Below are 14,830 nucleotides of genomic sequence, written 5' to 3'. Positions count from 1 at the left end.
TTTTGTTTTGTATTTCTACTTTTTGTTCATTTTAAAATCTTGTTTCAATTAGGTTTTCAATTTTCATGTCATTTCTGTTTAAATATTTCAATTTATTTTTAGTCATTTTAGTACTTCACATATTTATTTCAATTAGTTGCAAAGGCAACATTTCTATTTTACTGTGTTTTTCATTATTTTATTTTGTTTCATTTTATTTCAGCACGAAAACTGCTGGTATAGTTTTAGATTTATGTAACAAAAACAATGATTGGTGCAAAGACTTCAGAAAGAGAATTCCACTTATGCATAACTGGAGGCCTATTTAATAGACAAATTAACTACAATTTAAAACATATAAATCACACCACATTATAAAACATTTCTGTTTTTGCAAACGGGAGGAAGAAGTCAAGTAATCTGTTTGGGAGTTACACTTTTAATAATTCACATGGCTTTCTTTGTAATGCAGAGCACTTTTAATTCTGCCAATTTTTTTATTGTTGACGTTAGTGCATGTTTTAGGAGAATACCTGGAAAGAAGCATCCACAAAAAACTAGTAAAAGTGACAGTCACTGATCTTGTACGGCAGGAATCCTGGGCTTGTGCCTGCATTTATATTTTTATCTGCAGAGATGGAATCTGTTTGGAAGGCAGACTGCAATCACACTTTTATTCTGCCACTCTTTTATACGCACTTGGAAAATGAGTATAAATGAGACTGTTATAAATAAATCACGGAGGGTGTGGTCAATTTTGATCCAGTTGCATCAGAAGGGGATGTGTACATACTTTTGGCTGTTTAGTGTATGTGTTGTTGATAATTGATATACGTAGATATGAACATTTAATTTTGGTATAAGCGGAATGGTACATTTTCTGACCTATTCATGTTTAATCTCCTTTTACATTTTGCTCTCCACTTATATAGTCCTGCTGTATATTTTAAGAACACATAGTCCCAGTTTCGCAGACACAGATGTGATCAATCCGTGAAAGTTTCTTTCAGTGTAAAAAGCTCAGATTTAAATTTCAGTCATGGACTAGGCTTAAGCCATGTTTGTGAAACCTGGGGTTAGTCTCTTATCTGTATGTCTGTCAATCATCTGTAATTTCATATCTATCCTAAATGTCAAAGTGCAATCAAACTGAATGAGGATTATTTAATATTTCATTTTTAACATTTCAATTTTGAGTTTATTTCGACCAAGGAATAGCATTTTACATTGATCGGTAACGTAATGCATTTTAATATGGTCATAGATGAAATGATAAATCCATCATGAGATGACCTACATGCTTTCACTGCATTTTACTGGCTTCACTGCATTTTTCACGCAGCTGAACTTACATCTTCAGTAAGGATTTCAACGCTTTTCAAACTGAATGGACATCATTTCTTACAGATTCATAAAATCTGAGGCTTGTTCTGGAGTTTTATTGAGCGCTGTTGGAGTGAAAGTGTTCTGTCTGGTGGGCTTGTTGCTTGTTGCTTCCTGTTTTTGTATTATTGTGGTTGCAGCTAAAAATATGAGTAACTTACGTGAGATGCAGAGACTGTAACGTTAGCATATCCCTTTCTCCTTTTCTGCCTTTTTTTTTTTTGTCGCGCTCATTATAAAAAGGCATTAAACCGCTTTAAACAGTAAAATTTATATCAGCTCATGTTAGTTTAATGAGTCTAAAGTTTGCTAAGACTCCGTTAGCTAGCAGACTAGCGCGCTGTGCTAGCTGACCACCAAATCTTTTTACACGATGTAAAAATACAATAAAACAGTCTGTAGTTTTTCTTTTCTTTTTTTTTTCTTTCTTTCTTTTTTTGGCTTTAATCCGTCGGAATCCCACCGAGTCTGGACTGGAGAGCAAAAAGCTTCTCAGGTGAGTTTGACAGACATTAGCTCGATGCTAACTAACGAAACTCGTTCTAACAGGTTGCAGTTCATAATTTTTGAGACATTTGGGTATGTTTTCAATCACTATGTAATTTGTTAACCTATTGAGAATTTGAAAACTAAAACGAATGAGAAATTATGTACTTTTACCCGTCGGGGCTGTTAAATGTAGTTGAATTGCGGAGGTTTTGCATTTACTCCTATACAACAATAGCCTATTCATTAAAGTTTTATGCGAGTTTACATAGATCTTTTGGGGTTAAATAAACATTTAAGATTTATTGTCACAGTTTTGAATGCCTTGAGTCCCTGGAATTTTAAGTTAAGCTCAAACAAAGGTATGTGTGTGTGTGTGTCTCAATTTAAAGTTTTATATAGTATTTTGTATGGAAATATGAATTATTCATTATAAGAAGACATATAGGATCAAAACCATTCAGGTGTAAGTGTAAATTTAGTGTTTATATTAAATATCCAGATATATATGATGGCAACATACACCATTGCACTGAAATGATGTTTATCTTGAACGTATGAATGTAAAAATCACTTTTATAACTTTGAACACAGTTGTGTGGCCGCAGTCTGTGAAAACAACCAGCCTATAATGGTAAAAATCCACCCACTAGTTGTTTTATAATTGAAACAAACATAAACATTCTCTCCACACAATCAGTTCCAGACTATGATGACATAGTCAGTGAAAGTCCCGCCCATTTGTTACACTCTCTGCCCTATTAGCATATAAACAGCAGTCTGCCATTACTGTTCTCTTGCTGTAACTGCCGGAGGTAAAATGTCAGTGCCAAAGAGCCGTTAAAAGTGTTGTGTGTTGGGATGCACCAACGAACATAGCAGTCTCCATAGTCCACTGAGGCGTGCTGGTTAACTTTCATTTTTGAAGGAAATGTCCCGGAAAAAAAATAACAACTGTAAAGTCCTATACTTTGTGCTTACATTTTACACCGGACTGACTGCCTCACAAACAGGGAGGCAGTTTAGCGCTGGATTTGTGCAAAGATTGCTTCTGAATTATTCAATCAGTGCATTCCATGGCACCTTTAAAAGTGTAATTATGTAAAAATCTAGGGTCATTTCAGTCTTTAATAAAGAAAAATAAGCAAAAACAATCTAATTTTTGCCATTAAATTAAGGATGCACATTTGTCACATTTACAGTATGCAAACGCTATCATCATGCAACAGGCCACAATCTTGAGCTTTATATATTTGGTGATGATTTCTAGGTTCATTTTGTCCTGAACTCTTTAAAATTCCCAGACGTTGTCTCCTACAGTCTCTGGAAAGCTGTCACGTCTCGCCTCTGTGTTTCTATATTTGTGTGTTCTGTTCTGTCAGATTGTATGTGGGAGACTTTTTTTCACTCTCTTTGGCAACTACCAGCTGGATATCGGATGAGTCAGGACAGATTTAGTTTTAATTTAATCTGCTTACACACACACACACAGTCGTCCTGCACTCTCCGCATTGCCAGGATTACGCTAAAGTCCAGTACCATTTGGTATTTAATATGGTGCGCATATTTACCATGTTTTTGAACTGACGTTCTATGTTTGGTCTTTTAAAATATAAGGTTAATAGAATGGTTATGTTGAAAGTTGTTAATGCTGGTTATGTTACTTAGTGCCATTTATTTGCACCCATCTAATTTATGTAATCGCATCTTGATTTTGATTTTAGCCTCTGTCAGAATATTTGCCGGAATATGCCGTGACGTGTCGGTCAGGCTGTGAGCGCAAACAGGATCTTGGAAGGTAACGTTTCCCCCAGGTCTGCGAATAGAGAAGACATGGACAGCTCAGTCACCCTGTGGCAGTTCCTGCTGCAGCTTCTGTTGGATCCCAGCAATGACCACCTCATCTGCTGGACCAATGAGGATGGAGAGTTCAAACTGTTGCAGGCGGAGGAGGTGGCCAGATTATGGGGCGCCCGCAAAAACAAACCCAGCATGAACTACGACAAACTCAGCCGGGCTCTGCGTTACTACTATGACAAGGTGTGTATTGTCTGCAAGTATTTGAAATATCTCAGTAGTCAGCAGCATTTCATTCACTCACCTTCATGATGGTCCAAACTGATTATGAGAGATGCGGATGTGGTTTGTCATAATACCATCATAAAGGTAGTCTTTTGATCAATATTCCATGTCTTTTAAAGCTGTTTGATAACTTTATGTAGAGCAGACTAACATTTTGTTTTGTTTTGTTTTCATAGATAGTCATGCCTTCCATGATTGTATTTTCTAATAATATTTCCAAGGGGCAACATGTATATCAAAAATAGCAGAGGACCTAGAACAGATCCTTGTGTCACTCCATACTTTACTGGTGATAATTTAGATGACTCCCCGTTTAAATAAATTTGTAGTGATCAGACAGGTCAGATCTAAACCATCTTAAAGCCAACCCTTGTATACCCGTATAGATTTGTAATTGATCTATGAGTATGTCATGATAGTGTCAAACGCAGCACTATGATCAAGTAAAACTAGCAATGAGGTGCAGCCTTAGTCTGATGCAAGACGAAAGTAATTTGTAATTTTAGAAAGTGCAATTTCTGTGCTATGGTGGGGCTTGAAACCTGCGTGAAATTCTTCATAGATATAAAAATATTTTGCATAATTTAGCAGACACAATCTTATCTAAAATTCTAGACATACAGAAGATTTGAAACGGGTCTGAAATTTGCCAGTTCACTAGGATCTAGTTGTGGTTTCTTAATTAGAGGTTTAAAAACAGCCATCTTAAATGGTTTTGAGACATGACATAAAGTTTAATTGGACATCCATGACAAGCGGAGTCCTACAAGGCTCAATTCTTCCACCGCTCTTGTTTAGCCTGTATATGCTCCTACTAAGGCAATTTGGTTCTTTCTCATTATTTGACTATTACAGCTTTGCTGATGATACCCAGAATTACCTAGGTTTATCTCCAAATGACTAAAGCCCCATTGACTCCCTCTGCCAATGCATTGATGAAACATAACAATTGAAAGTGCCAGAACTTTCTTCAGTTAAACAAGGAGAAAACTGAAGTCTTTGCATTTGTAAACAAATACGAAGTCTCAAGGTAAATGTATACCTTGACTCTAGGGGTCAAACAACTAAAAATCAAGTCAGGAATCTTGGTGTGATTCTGGAGACAGACCTTAGTTTCAGTAGTCATGTCAAAGCAGTAACTAAATCAGCATACTGTCATCTCAGAAACATTGCAAGAATGAGATGTTCTGTTTCCAGCCAAGACTTGGGGAAACTTGTTTATGCTTTTATCACCAGCAGGGTGGACTATTGTAATGGGCTCCTTACTGGCCTTCCCAAAAAGACCATTAGACAGCTGCAGCTCATCCAGAACGCTGCCAGGATTCTGACTAGAACCAGAAAATCTGAGCATATCACACCAGTCCTCAGGTCTTTACACTGGCTTCCAGTTTTACACTTAGAATTGTTTAAAGTACTTTTACTTGTTTATAAATCACGCAATGGCCTAGGACCTGAATACATTGCAGATATACTCACTGAATATAAACCTAACAGACCACTCAGATCATTAGGATCCAGTCAGTTAGAAATACACAAAACAAGGAGAGTCCGCCTTTAGTTATTATGCTGCCTGCAGTTGTAACCAGCTTCCAGGAGAGATCAGATGTGCTAAAACATTAGTCACATTTAAATGCAGACTCAAAACTAATGTTTAGTTGTGCATTTATTGAATGAGCACTGTACGATGTCCGAAATGATTGCACTATATTTTATGTGTAATCATTTTCTATTCTAAACCGTTTTAAATCATTTTAAACCTTTTAAATCATTTTTTGGTTTTTTCAAACTGTTTTATTGTTGTGATAATTTTTTATTATTATTTTTTTCTTTTCTTTTATATAAAGCACTTTGAAATACCCTTGTGTATGAAATGTGCTATATAAATAAACTTGCCTTGCCATAAGATAACGATGAGTTAATAATATTGAGAAGCGGCTAAAGGTAACAACTCTTTCAGTAATTTAGTGGATATAGGATCTAATAAACATGTTGTTGGTTAAGATACAGTGATAAGTTTATTAAGCTCTTCCTGTCCTATAGTTGTAAAGCACTGTATTTTTTCTTTGGGTGAGATGAATGAAGCTGAAGCATTTGTTATTGTATTTCTGATGTTATCTATTTTATCAGTGAAGAAATTCATGAAATCATTACTATTAAACTGTGAGGGAATATTTAGTTTGGGTGGAATCTGGTTTTATTTGTTAATCTAGCTACTGTGCTAAATAAAAACCTTTGATTGTTTTGATATAGCAGATGCTTTTATTCAAGGCCACTTACAAATGGAAGCATTCAAAATCAACAAAAGAGAAATTATACACAAGTGCTATAAGTTTCAGATAGCTTAATGCAGTACATGTTGCAAGTTTATTTATTTTTTTTCTATTATATAATAAATAAAAATAAAACCAAATAGGAAAAAAATAGAATTTAGATTTTGTGCCTTTTTGAGATGGCACAATAAAGTGATGTTCACTTGCAGAGCGCAAGCTTCTAGAGGGCACATAAGTCTGAAGTAATTAATTTAGGTAAATGGGTGCAGAGCCAGTGCTGGTTTTGTAGGCAAACATCAATGCCTTGAATTTAATGTGAGCAGCTATTGGTATCCAGTGTAAATTGAATGTATGACTTGCAGATGTATGACTTGCATTCTTTTCAGCTCATTAAATATTAATCTTGCTTCCACATTCTGGATTAATTGTAAAGGTTTGATAGAACTGGCTGGAAGACCTGCCAAGAGAGCATTGCAATAGTCCAACCTGGACAGAACAAGAGCTTGAACAAGGAGTTGTGCAGAAGGGCCTGATCTTCTTGATGTTGAATAAAGCAAATCTGCAGGACCGGACAGTTTTTGCAACGTGGTCTGAGAAAGTTAGCTGATCATCAATCATAACTCCAAGGTTTCTGACTGTTTTTGAAGGAGTTATGGTTGAAGTGTCTAACTTGATGGTGAAATTGTGATGAAACGATGGGGTTTGATGGAACCACAAGCAGTTCTGTCTTGGCAAGGTTGAGTTGAAGGTGATGGTCCATCATCCAGGAAGAAATGTCTGTTAGACAAGCCGAGATAAAAATTAACAGTTATCTAAAAACGAGATAAGTTCCATATTAAAAATGCTTAAAGTAGAAGTCTACACTCTATTAGAGCAACTTCCTCATTTTAAATATTCTGCTTTTTCATTAACTATTTCAAAACAAAGGTCTAACTTTACATTATCAGTTTTAAATATGTCTAAATTATATTTAAACATTTTTTTCATTTGTCATTGTGGAACTTGCTTGTTCCAGTTCAGTTGATTTCACTTCATTGTATGTGGGGAAACAAGCAGTATGAATGCAAATACAATCTGCGATTATGATTAATTCTAAATAAATGATGTAAAATTATATAAAAATATAATATTTTATAAAAAAAAAAAAAAAAAAAAAATATATATATATATATATATATATATATATATATATATATATATAAATTATAAAATAATTATAGTTTGCAATTAAAAGTTATGAAATAATTATTTTTCATTCTTTGGATGAGATAATCTTACAGGCTTTTCTGATTGGCCCCGTAAACACTGTTGTGCTCAATATGTAAATCAGTGTTTATTATAATTGCTACTCATCACCCCCACACTCCTCCATCAGTGTTGTTGTTGTAAACACACAATCAAGTCACGCTGAACTGAACCAAGAGGGTCACCGAGCCCTTGAGTGCAGTAAGAAAGTCATGGCCTCTCGCTAGGAGCTGATTCTTGAGTGGGAACCGAGGGTTTGGTGCCTCGTTTGGCACCGCAGGACAAGAAGTATCATTTTCCACATTCTTTATAGTCTCTTAACACAGGTTAAAAATGTGCATGCGAGATGTTTTAGTTTATTTGTTCGGGTGACTGCCTAGATATATTTTTAGTTGTCTTTAGGACAAAGTCAATCATTAACTATGAATTTTCTCAAATTGTCTGTTTTTTTTCCTTGCAGAACATCATCAAAAAAGTAAACGGGCAGAAGTTTGTGTATCGTTTTGTATCGTACCCTGATATCCTAAAGGGAGATGTCATGGCCAGAATGGAGGGTGCAGACGGCGTCTCAAATGGACCTCTGCCCCTCTCCGACAAACCTACAAACGTCTCTAGGGATAAAGACAGCAAAGCTGCCCCAGACAGAGGAGCAGAAACACCGGGTCAGTCCAAATCGTCTGGTCGGAATGACTATATCCACTCTGGCTTGTATACATCCTTCACGTTGACCTCTCTTCAGTCGGGAACGCAACTTTTTAAATCCATTAAGGTTGAAAATCCAGGAGAAAAGCTAATGGAGAACAAGGCAGCCCAGGAGTCGCCCCAGCCACCCACTGTCATTAAATTTGGGGCCATGCCACATAACAGACATCCCACTCCGTCTGTCATAGGGACGCCTGAACTTTCAACCCAACCCGCCCAAGCTCCACTGCCCGATCCAGCAGAACCTGAGGCCAAACAGACCGGCGTCTCGCATGTGGAGAGTCCCACCTCAGAGAATGCCATGATGGGCTTCCCGCTCTCAAGAATCTCTTCATCGCCACTCACACGTTCCCAGTCACCCTCCTCTTCTCCGATGACAGATTCCCAGGAGCTGGTGATCGACAGTGAAATTGAGTCCCTCTCCTCACAGCCGTCAGAGTTACAGCTGCAGGTATGACACTTAGTGCTGATGCTCACTTGTGCAGTTCTGCCTCTGGGGAAATCCAATAAAATATAAATCTTGTGAGAGGGAAGGTGGTGTGTCAAATCCTAGAAGATAAGCTAGCAGCTTGGAGGAGTTTTTACTTCACATTTGCTTTTTTCGGAACCAGATACATGCACAAGTAGATTTGAAAATGAATCCAGAATCTTTAGGCATCTCACGATCCGCCTGTATTTGATTCAGAGAGTTGCTGTTGCAAAATGATTCTTGATGAGATTCAGCTTTAGGTGACTCTTCTTCGTAAATACAACGCCACCTCAGAGCCAGTCAGTGTGATTTGTGTTATTTTCAAATACAGGCAATGGCTAAATTAGATTTTGTGTGGAAAATTTGGTAATATTCTATGTTTATGTTGTTTAAAATGTAACAAACTGTAGCACGAATAGGAATGAATCACTTCAAATAAGAATGTAGCATAATAATTTTCTAAATGAAGAATATTGTGTATTGTAAACATTAAGTATTTATCTCAATCCTATTAAAATCCTGCAGTGTATTGACCTCGCAAACAGAAGAACATGCCCTTCTTTCTCTCCCTGTCTTGATCTCTCAGGACCAGCCCACCTCTGTTTCCAAGGACATTGTTCCAGTGTCTGAGATGTCTGAATCTCCACTGCGCAATCTCAGCGGAAAGTCTAAGAAACCCAAAGGCCTGGAGTTGATGCCCACACTGGTGGTGACCAGCTCTGACCTCAGCCCTCTCAATCTGTACAGCCCATCCATCCCTACGGCCTTACTGCAGGTCAGTCTCCTCCTGACCTCCCCGTCTCGCATGGACAATGCTGTTTTCTTTTCTTTGCTGTCGTTGATTTGTTAGACTCATCAGACCATCAGCACATTTGGTGTCTGGTCACATTATCTGTCCGTCTCACTAAAGGTATGTTATACAACCACAAAAATAAAAAGACCAATGATCATCGCCTTCTCTGAGGGTGTGTTGTTTAAAAGAAAATGACCAATTACAACCAACATAGTGTTTTTTTTTTTTTTTTTTTTTCTCTAAATGTGTGGATATCCTAAACAGGAATATGATGAGGTCTAATTGAAGTCCTTTTGGTTGCATTAATGCAGTGATCCTCAAATCTGACTCATGAGATCCACTTTCCTGCAGAGTTTAGCTCTAACCCTAATCAAACACACCTTAGTTTGCTAATGAGTGTCTTCAGGATTTTAGAAAATCACAGGTAGGTTTGTTTGTTGATTAGGGTTGGAGCTAAACTCTAGCCAGATTTGAGCATCACTGCATGAATGTAATTCGGAAACACTAGAGGGCAGTAGTGCACCACTTGAACTCTTGACGATGTGCCTGGAAGACACTCATTGGCTGTTACATGATAGTGATCATATGGTGAGGTTTAGCTGGATGCTGCTTTGACGGATCACCTCGTTAAGACTGCACAATCTTTGCGTTTACGAGCACTCATACAGCCAGCCCCAGAGGATCAACCTCCTGCTGTCTCTTCAGCGAGATGAAAGATGAAATGCACTATAATTCAAATCTATTATTTATTGTTTTCGGGGAAATGCAGCACCCTTGCCCTGTGATTAATTCTTATTGCTTCTTAAAGTCTCATTAAGCTACTTTTAATTAAACATTTATATTTCAGGGTTATGCTTCTTGCAAAAACTGTGTGCCACGAGCATTTGGAAAGGCGTCTTTAATGAATACAAGCTGGAACAAGAGTCATATTGTATACATGTCTGAAAAAGTTCCCATTTGTTGCAGACACCCCTGCTGCTCACACCCAGTCCACTTCTGTCCAATATCCATTTCTGGAGCACACTCAGTCCAGTGGCCCCCCACAGTCCCGCCCGGAGACAGGGCACGCATACCCTCTTTCAGGTGAGCCCCTTGAAATTGTTTACTATGGCTGTTTTCACACTTGTTCCAAACCTAAATTTGATCCCAACGTCCTCAAGACTACAATCACATTTTATGATTTGGATTCAAGTCACATCATCTAAGAGTACAACAGATATTCTTTTCACCTAGAAATGGTGCTGGTGCTCAAATTTCCTGTAATTCCACTGATTTGAGCCAGACAGAAATAAGAGCTTTAGTGAAAACAGCTTTGTTGAATATAATGGGAGTGATGTCTCCTAATTTGCTGCTTATTAATAGTTAGTAAGGTAGTTGTTAAGTTTAGCTAATGGGTAGGGATTGGGGTGTAGAATATGTGACCCTAAAACACAAAACCAGTCTGAAGTTGCAAGAGTATATTTTTAACACTAGCCAAAAATACATTGTAAGGGTCAAAAGTATCGATTTTTCTTCTTTCAGTTAATGAAAACACCACTAATAAAACTACCTTTAGACACATTGAGATGTTCACAATAAAATCACAATATTCCAAAAAGGATTCTTTCAGTTTTTTTTTTTCATTCTGTTTCTTTTCCTTTTATCAGTTTCCTTCTGTACTGAGTTCTGCGCAGTTCTCTGTTCCCGTGTATAATTTAGACGGCACCAACACGCCCGGCCCTCTCTCACCCGACCCACAGAAGACATAAGAGGGGGACAAAGACCAGCACACTTCATCTTTGCCTCAAGTTCTTGATTGATAAACGCAGGATAACCTCATTCTCTTCACCTGATCTGGCACACTTCAGTAAAAAAAAACATCTTTGACCGCCATTTGACTCTCGAACCTTTGTGATGTCACTGAAACTTTTCCTTGGGATGTATATCAAGCCATCGGATACATCAGTAAATCTTTCGTTGCTATTTTTTAATGCGCTGGTCTTCAGGGATCGGCTCTAGTGTGACTAAAGCAGATGGCTGTCGATCTGCACGGCTGCCAAAATGGGATTTCATCGTAAAACGTCCCGTTGTTTGATCATTAGATTAGGATCTGGATTGAATTTCCTCGTGTTCAGTTTCTTGTGGAGCTTAAGACTCCGATCAGACGCAGAAGAGATTCTCACGTGACGTCAGCACCGTGTGTTTGTACAGCAAGATCCTTGTTCTGAATTGGATAAAGAGGGATCATTTTGTACATAATCCAACAAGTTCACCTCGTCCCAACTGGTGTTTGCCTTTTGTTTGGGAAGTCCTCAAACAAACCTGCCTTGCCAAGCTAAACCGCCCCTTTGCCTTGTGATTTTGATAATGGTGACCTCTGTTTTATCTTGTACTTGTCCTCATGCTGCACTTACTGCTTTGTATTTAAAGTGTTCTGTAACCACATAAACAGCACTTAGATGAAAACAAGCTGCACTTACTAGGGCTTTTGCTCCTATTCGTGTTTACTAGCCATCCAGAACAGTAGTGAACTAGTTGGCTTATTTTATTACATTAATGTCACCTGTAAAGCTAGCTGTGCAACCCTCAAACAAGCTCCTGACAGCGTTTTATTATTCCAGAGCCACATGAACATGAATCCCACTTTAAGAAATGGTTGCAATCACAATCAGCAGAAGTCAAGTTTATTTGGGATAGTCCACCAAGTCATTCCAAACCTGCGTGTCTTTCTTTTGTATGAGGAACACAATCTTCTGGAGAACATCCATGCAATGAAAGTCAACAACATTTGACCCCATTGACCTTCATTCTGAGACACGTGATACAAAAAATATCATCATTTGTGTTCCATAGAAGAAAGAATTCACAGAGGTTTGCAACAAAATGACGTTTAATTCATTTTTGGGTGTACTATCTCTTTATGAATATTGAGTCTAACATTCAGGACGTTCTTGATGTGACCCTCATCACTGGAAAACACATTTTAAAGTGACATCTTCTAGCATTAACCTCATCTTTTCTGGTGCTTTGAGCATGATGCACATTTTTGAGTAGGGAAGATTGGCATCGCCCACGCTGCAATGCTTGATGGCGACTGTCTAATGAAGCGTGTTTCCAAACACGCCCCAACGCCATTGAACCATTACCGTAACACCACCAGATATGCCACTGCGGCTATGCTTATCATGCAAATCTTTTCGTATAAAACATTCCCTCCTCTCTGAAAGACTGGAAGCCATTAGGCCCCAAGGACTTGCTTTACTCCAATCGACTGCCGATTCACCATTAATCTAATGGAGCGTACACAGCGTAAAATGGAATGGAACGGCACCGGCTCAGTGCTTAAAGCCTCATCCCACCATTAGGATAGTTGGATTGCTGGAGATCGGTTGGATGCGTACCGTAACTGGATGGCTGGCTGTAGAGCCCGGGCCAAATACTCAAAACCATTCCTGCATTTGTCAGCTTTCCCGGAGTTGTGCAAGATTCAATCCCCCGGCAGAATGCAATCTACCTTGGACAACAAGGCAAAGCTGTTTGTAATGCCCAGTCAGAAGTGTCTGTCCTTGTTGTAGCCGGTTAGCATGGTCCAGTTAACCTCTGCTGGTAGATTAGACCATGCATTTTTCTCCATTGATGTTCTTTCAGAACTGCCGTGTGTTTTTGAAGGCAACAGATATATTTTAGTGTGCATTATAGTAAATACATAAAAAAAGTGTAAGTAGACCATTTTTGCTTTAATTTTTGTAATAAATATGAGCACTAGTGACCATAACAGACTTTATTCAGAAGTCCCTAAACTTTTGCATAATAGTGTATGTCATTTGTAATGTATAATTTAAAAGAATCATTACTACTAATTGTTAAGTAGTTTTTCTGATCAGGCGTTGTATAGAATACCCAAACAAGTCCAGTGGAGTTTGTATTCTTAAAGAGAATTGAATATTGCACAACTGCAGTAAAGATCACTGTCTGAACCAAATACTGCAGCCACTCTTTGCTGTCCTCATTTGTTGCCAATGCAATATCGGTGTGTTATTGTTTTTTTTTTTTTGTTTTTTTTTTTTTTTAGAGCGTTTAATCTCCAATTATAAAACAGTATAGGAAATTAATGCCCATATGTTGCACAATATAAAATTCTACCTCTAAGAGTCTTAAAATCAAAAAGCCATGATTTATAACTGACATGCAGTAGATGCTATACTGGAACAAGGCTTAAATGCTGACATTCAAAATGCAGAAACCGAGCTCTGTTAGTCCCTCCCTGTAGGACCACCAATGATAGAAAATACAAAGGGATGTGTGTGTGTGTGTGTGTGTCCATATATATATATATATATATATATATATATATATATATATATATATATATATATATATATATATATATATATATATATATATATATATATAATAAATATATGAAAACAGGAACTGTTCAGCATCTCAAATTAATCTCTCAGGTATTGTGTGATTACCCACAGTTCACAACGCTCCATGTTTGTACCTAACATAAATTGATCGGAGTAGAAGAAACTGCTCTTTCACACTCATGCTAATGTGGTGCCTTTCAGTCTTGTTGTCTGTTGCCAGTTAAATGAAAATAGGCAACAATTTTGCTAATTGTTTCTAAAGGCTATTTTTTTTGGCTTTTGCCGACGAAAACAGCTACTAACTAAAACTTCAACTATTTATAGGATTGTTCTGCGTTAAAGACTTTTGACAGCATTTGTGTGCACAGAATTTTTTTTTGACTATTTCAAGAAACGATTTGCCCTAAAACCTAAATTGATGTAATGTTAATGTTTTAAATACAAGCTTAAGTTGTATTTAACCTAGAATATTCATTTAACGTATCATAAACATAGATAATAAGTCTCTATATTCAGATCTAGTGGAAAATGGATCATATGAAATATTGATGGTTTATGCATACTTTCTAGTACTGTTGGGTTAATATTTTCAGTCTGTATGCTTAAATCAAGAATAGGGATATTTTATTCCTTTTTATAGCTGCCCTTGTATTACAAGAGTGCAAACAGCTAACATTTTATGTCATTTTTTGTTCTTTCTAATTTGTACTGTTGTTCCAAACCTGCATGACAAAAAGGAGATGTTTTGCAGAATGTCCTGACTATACAAAAAGCAACAAAAAAAAATTATTTATATGTTTGATTTGCGCTTTAATATATATTTTTTTCTAAAGCCATACAGTTGCTATGTGTAAAGAACATACTGAAATTTTTGACTTTCATATAACACAATAAATTACATGTACGGCGCTTTTGGTATCTTTTTGGACCTATAAATCTTCTGCTTTCATTGTATGGAAAAAGAGCAGCTCGGGCATTCTGCAGAATACCTTCTTTTGTGTTCCACGGAAGAAAGAGGTGTATTTAAAATATTCCTTTAGGAAAATAATGTTTCATTGTACATACAGTA

The 14,830-nt window shown here is 37.2% G+C and overlaps 1 protein-coding gene across 1 annotated transcript; it reads left to right on the top strand.

The window, feature by feature from the left end:
• Window positions 1-182: 182 nt before the first annotated feature.
• On the top strand, window positions 183-13,703 carry LOC113110851 (ETS domain-containing protein Elk-4-like). Its single transcript, XM_026275081.1, has 6 exons — window positions 183-1,858; window positions 3,573-3,888; window positions 7,906-8,598; window positions 9,203-9,391; window positions 10,376-10,492; window positions 11,056-13,703. The coding sequence occupies exons 2-6, from the start codon at window positions 3,682-3,684 to the stop codon at window positions 11,155-11,157; spliced, it is 1,308 nt and encodes a 435-aa protein (XP_026130866.1). The 5' UTR covers window positions 183-1,858; window positions 3,573-3,681; the 3' UTR covers window positions 11,158-13,703.
• Window positions 13,704-14,830: the final 1,127 nt, after the last annotated feature.

The sequence above is a fragment of the Carassius auratus genome, chromosome 11, assembly GCF_003368295.1.
Source record: "Carassius auratus strain Wakin chromosome 11, ASM336829v1, whole genome shotgun sequence".
NCBI lineage: Eukaryota > Metazoa > Chordata > Actinopteri > Cypriniformes > Cyprinidae > Carassius > Carassius auratus.
Note: the sequence above shows the minus strand (reverse complement) of the source record. Positions and strands in the feature narration are given on the sequence as shown.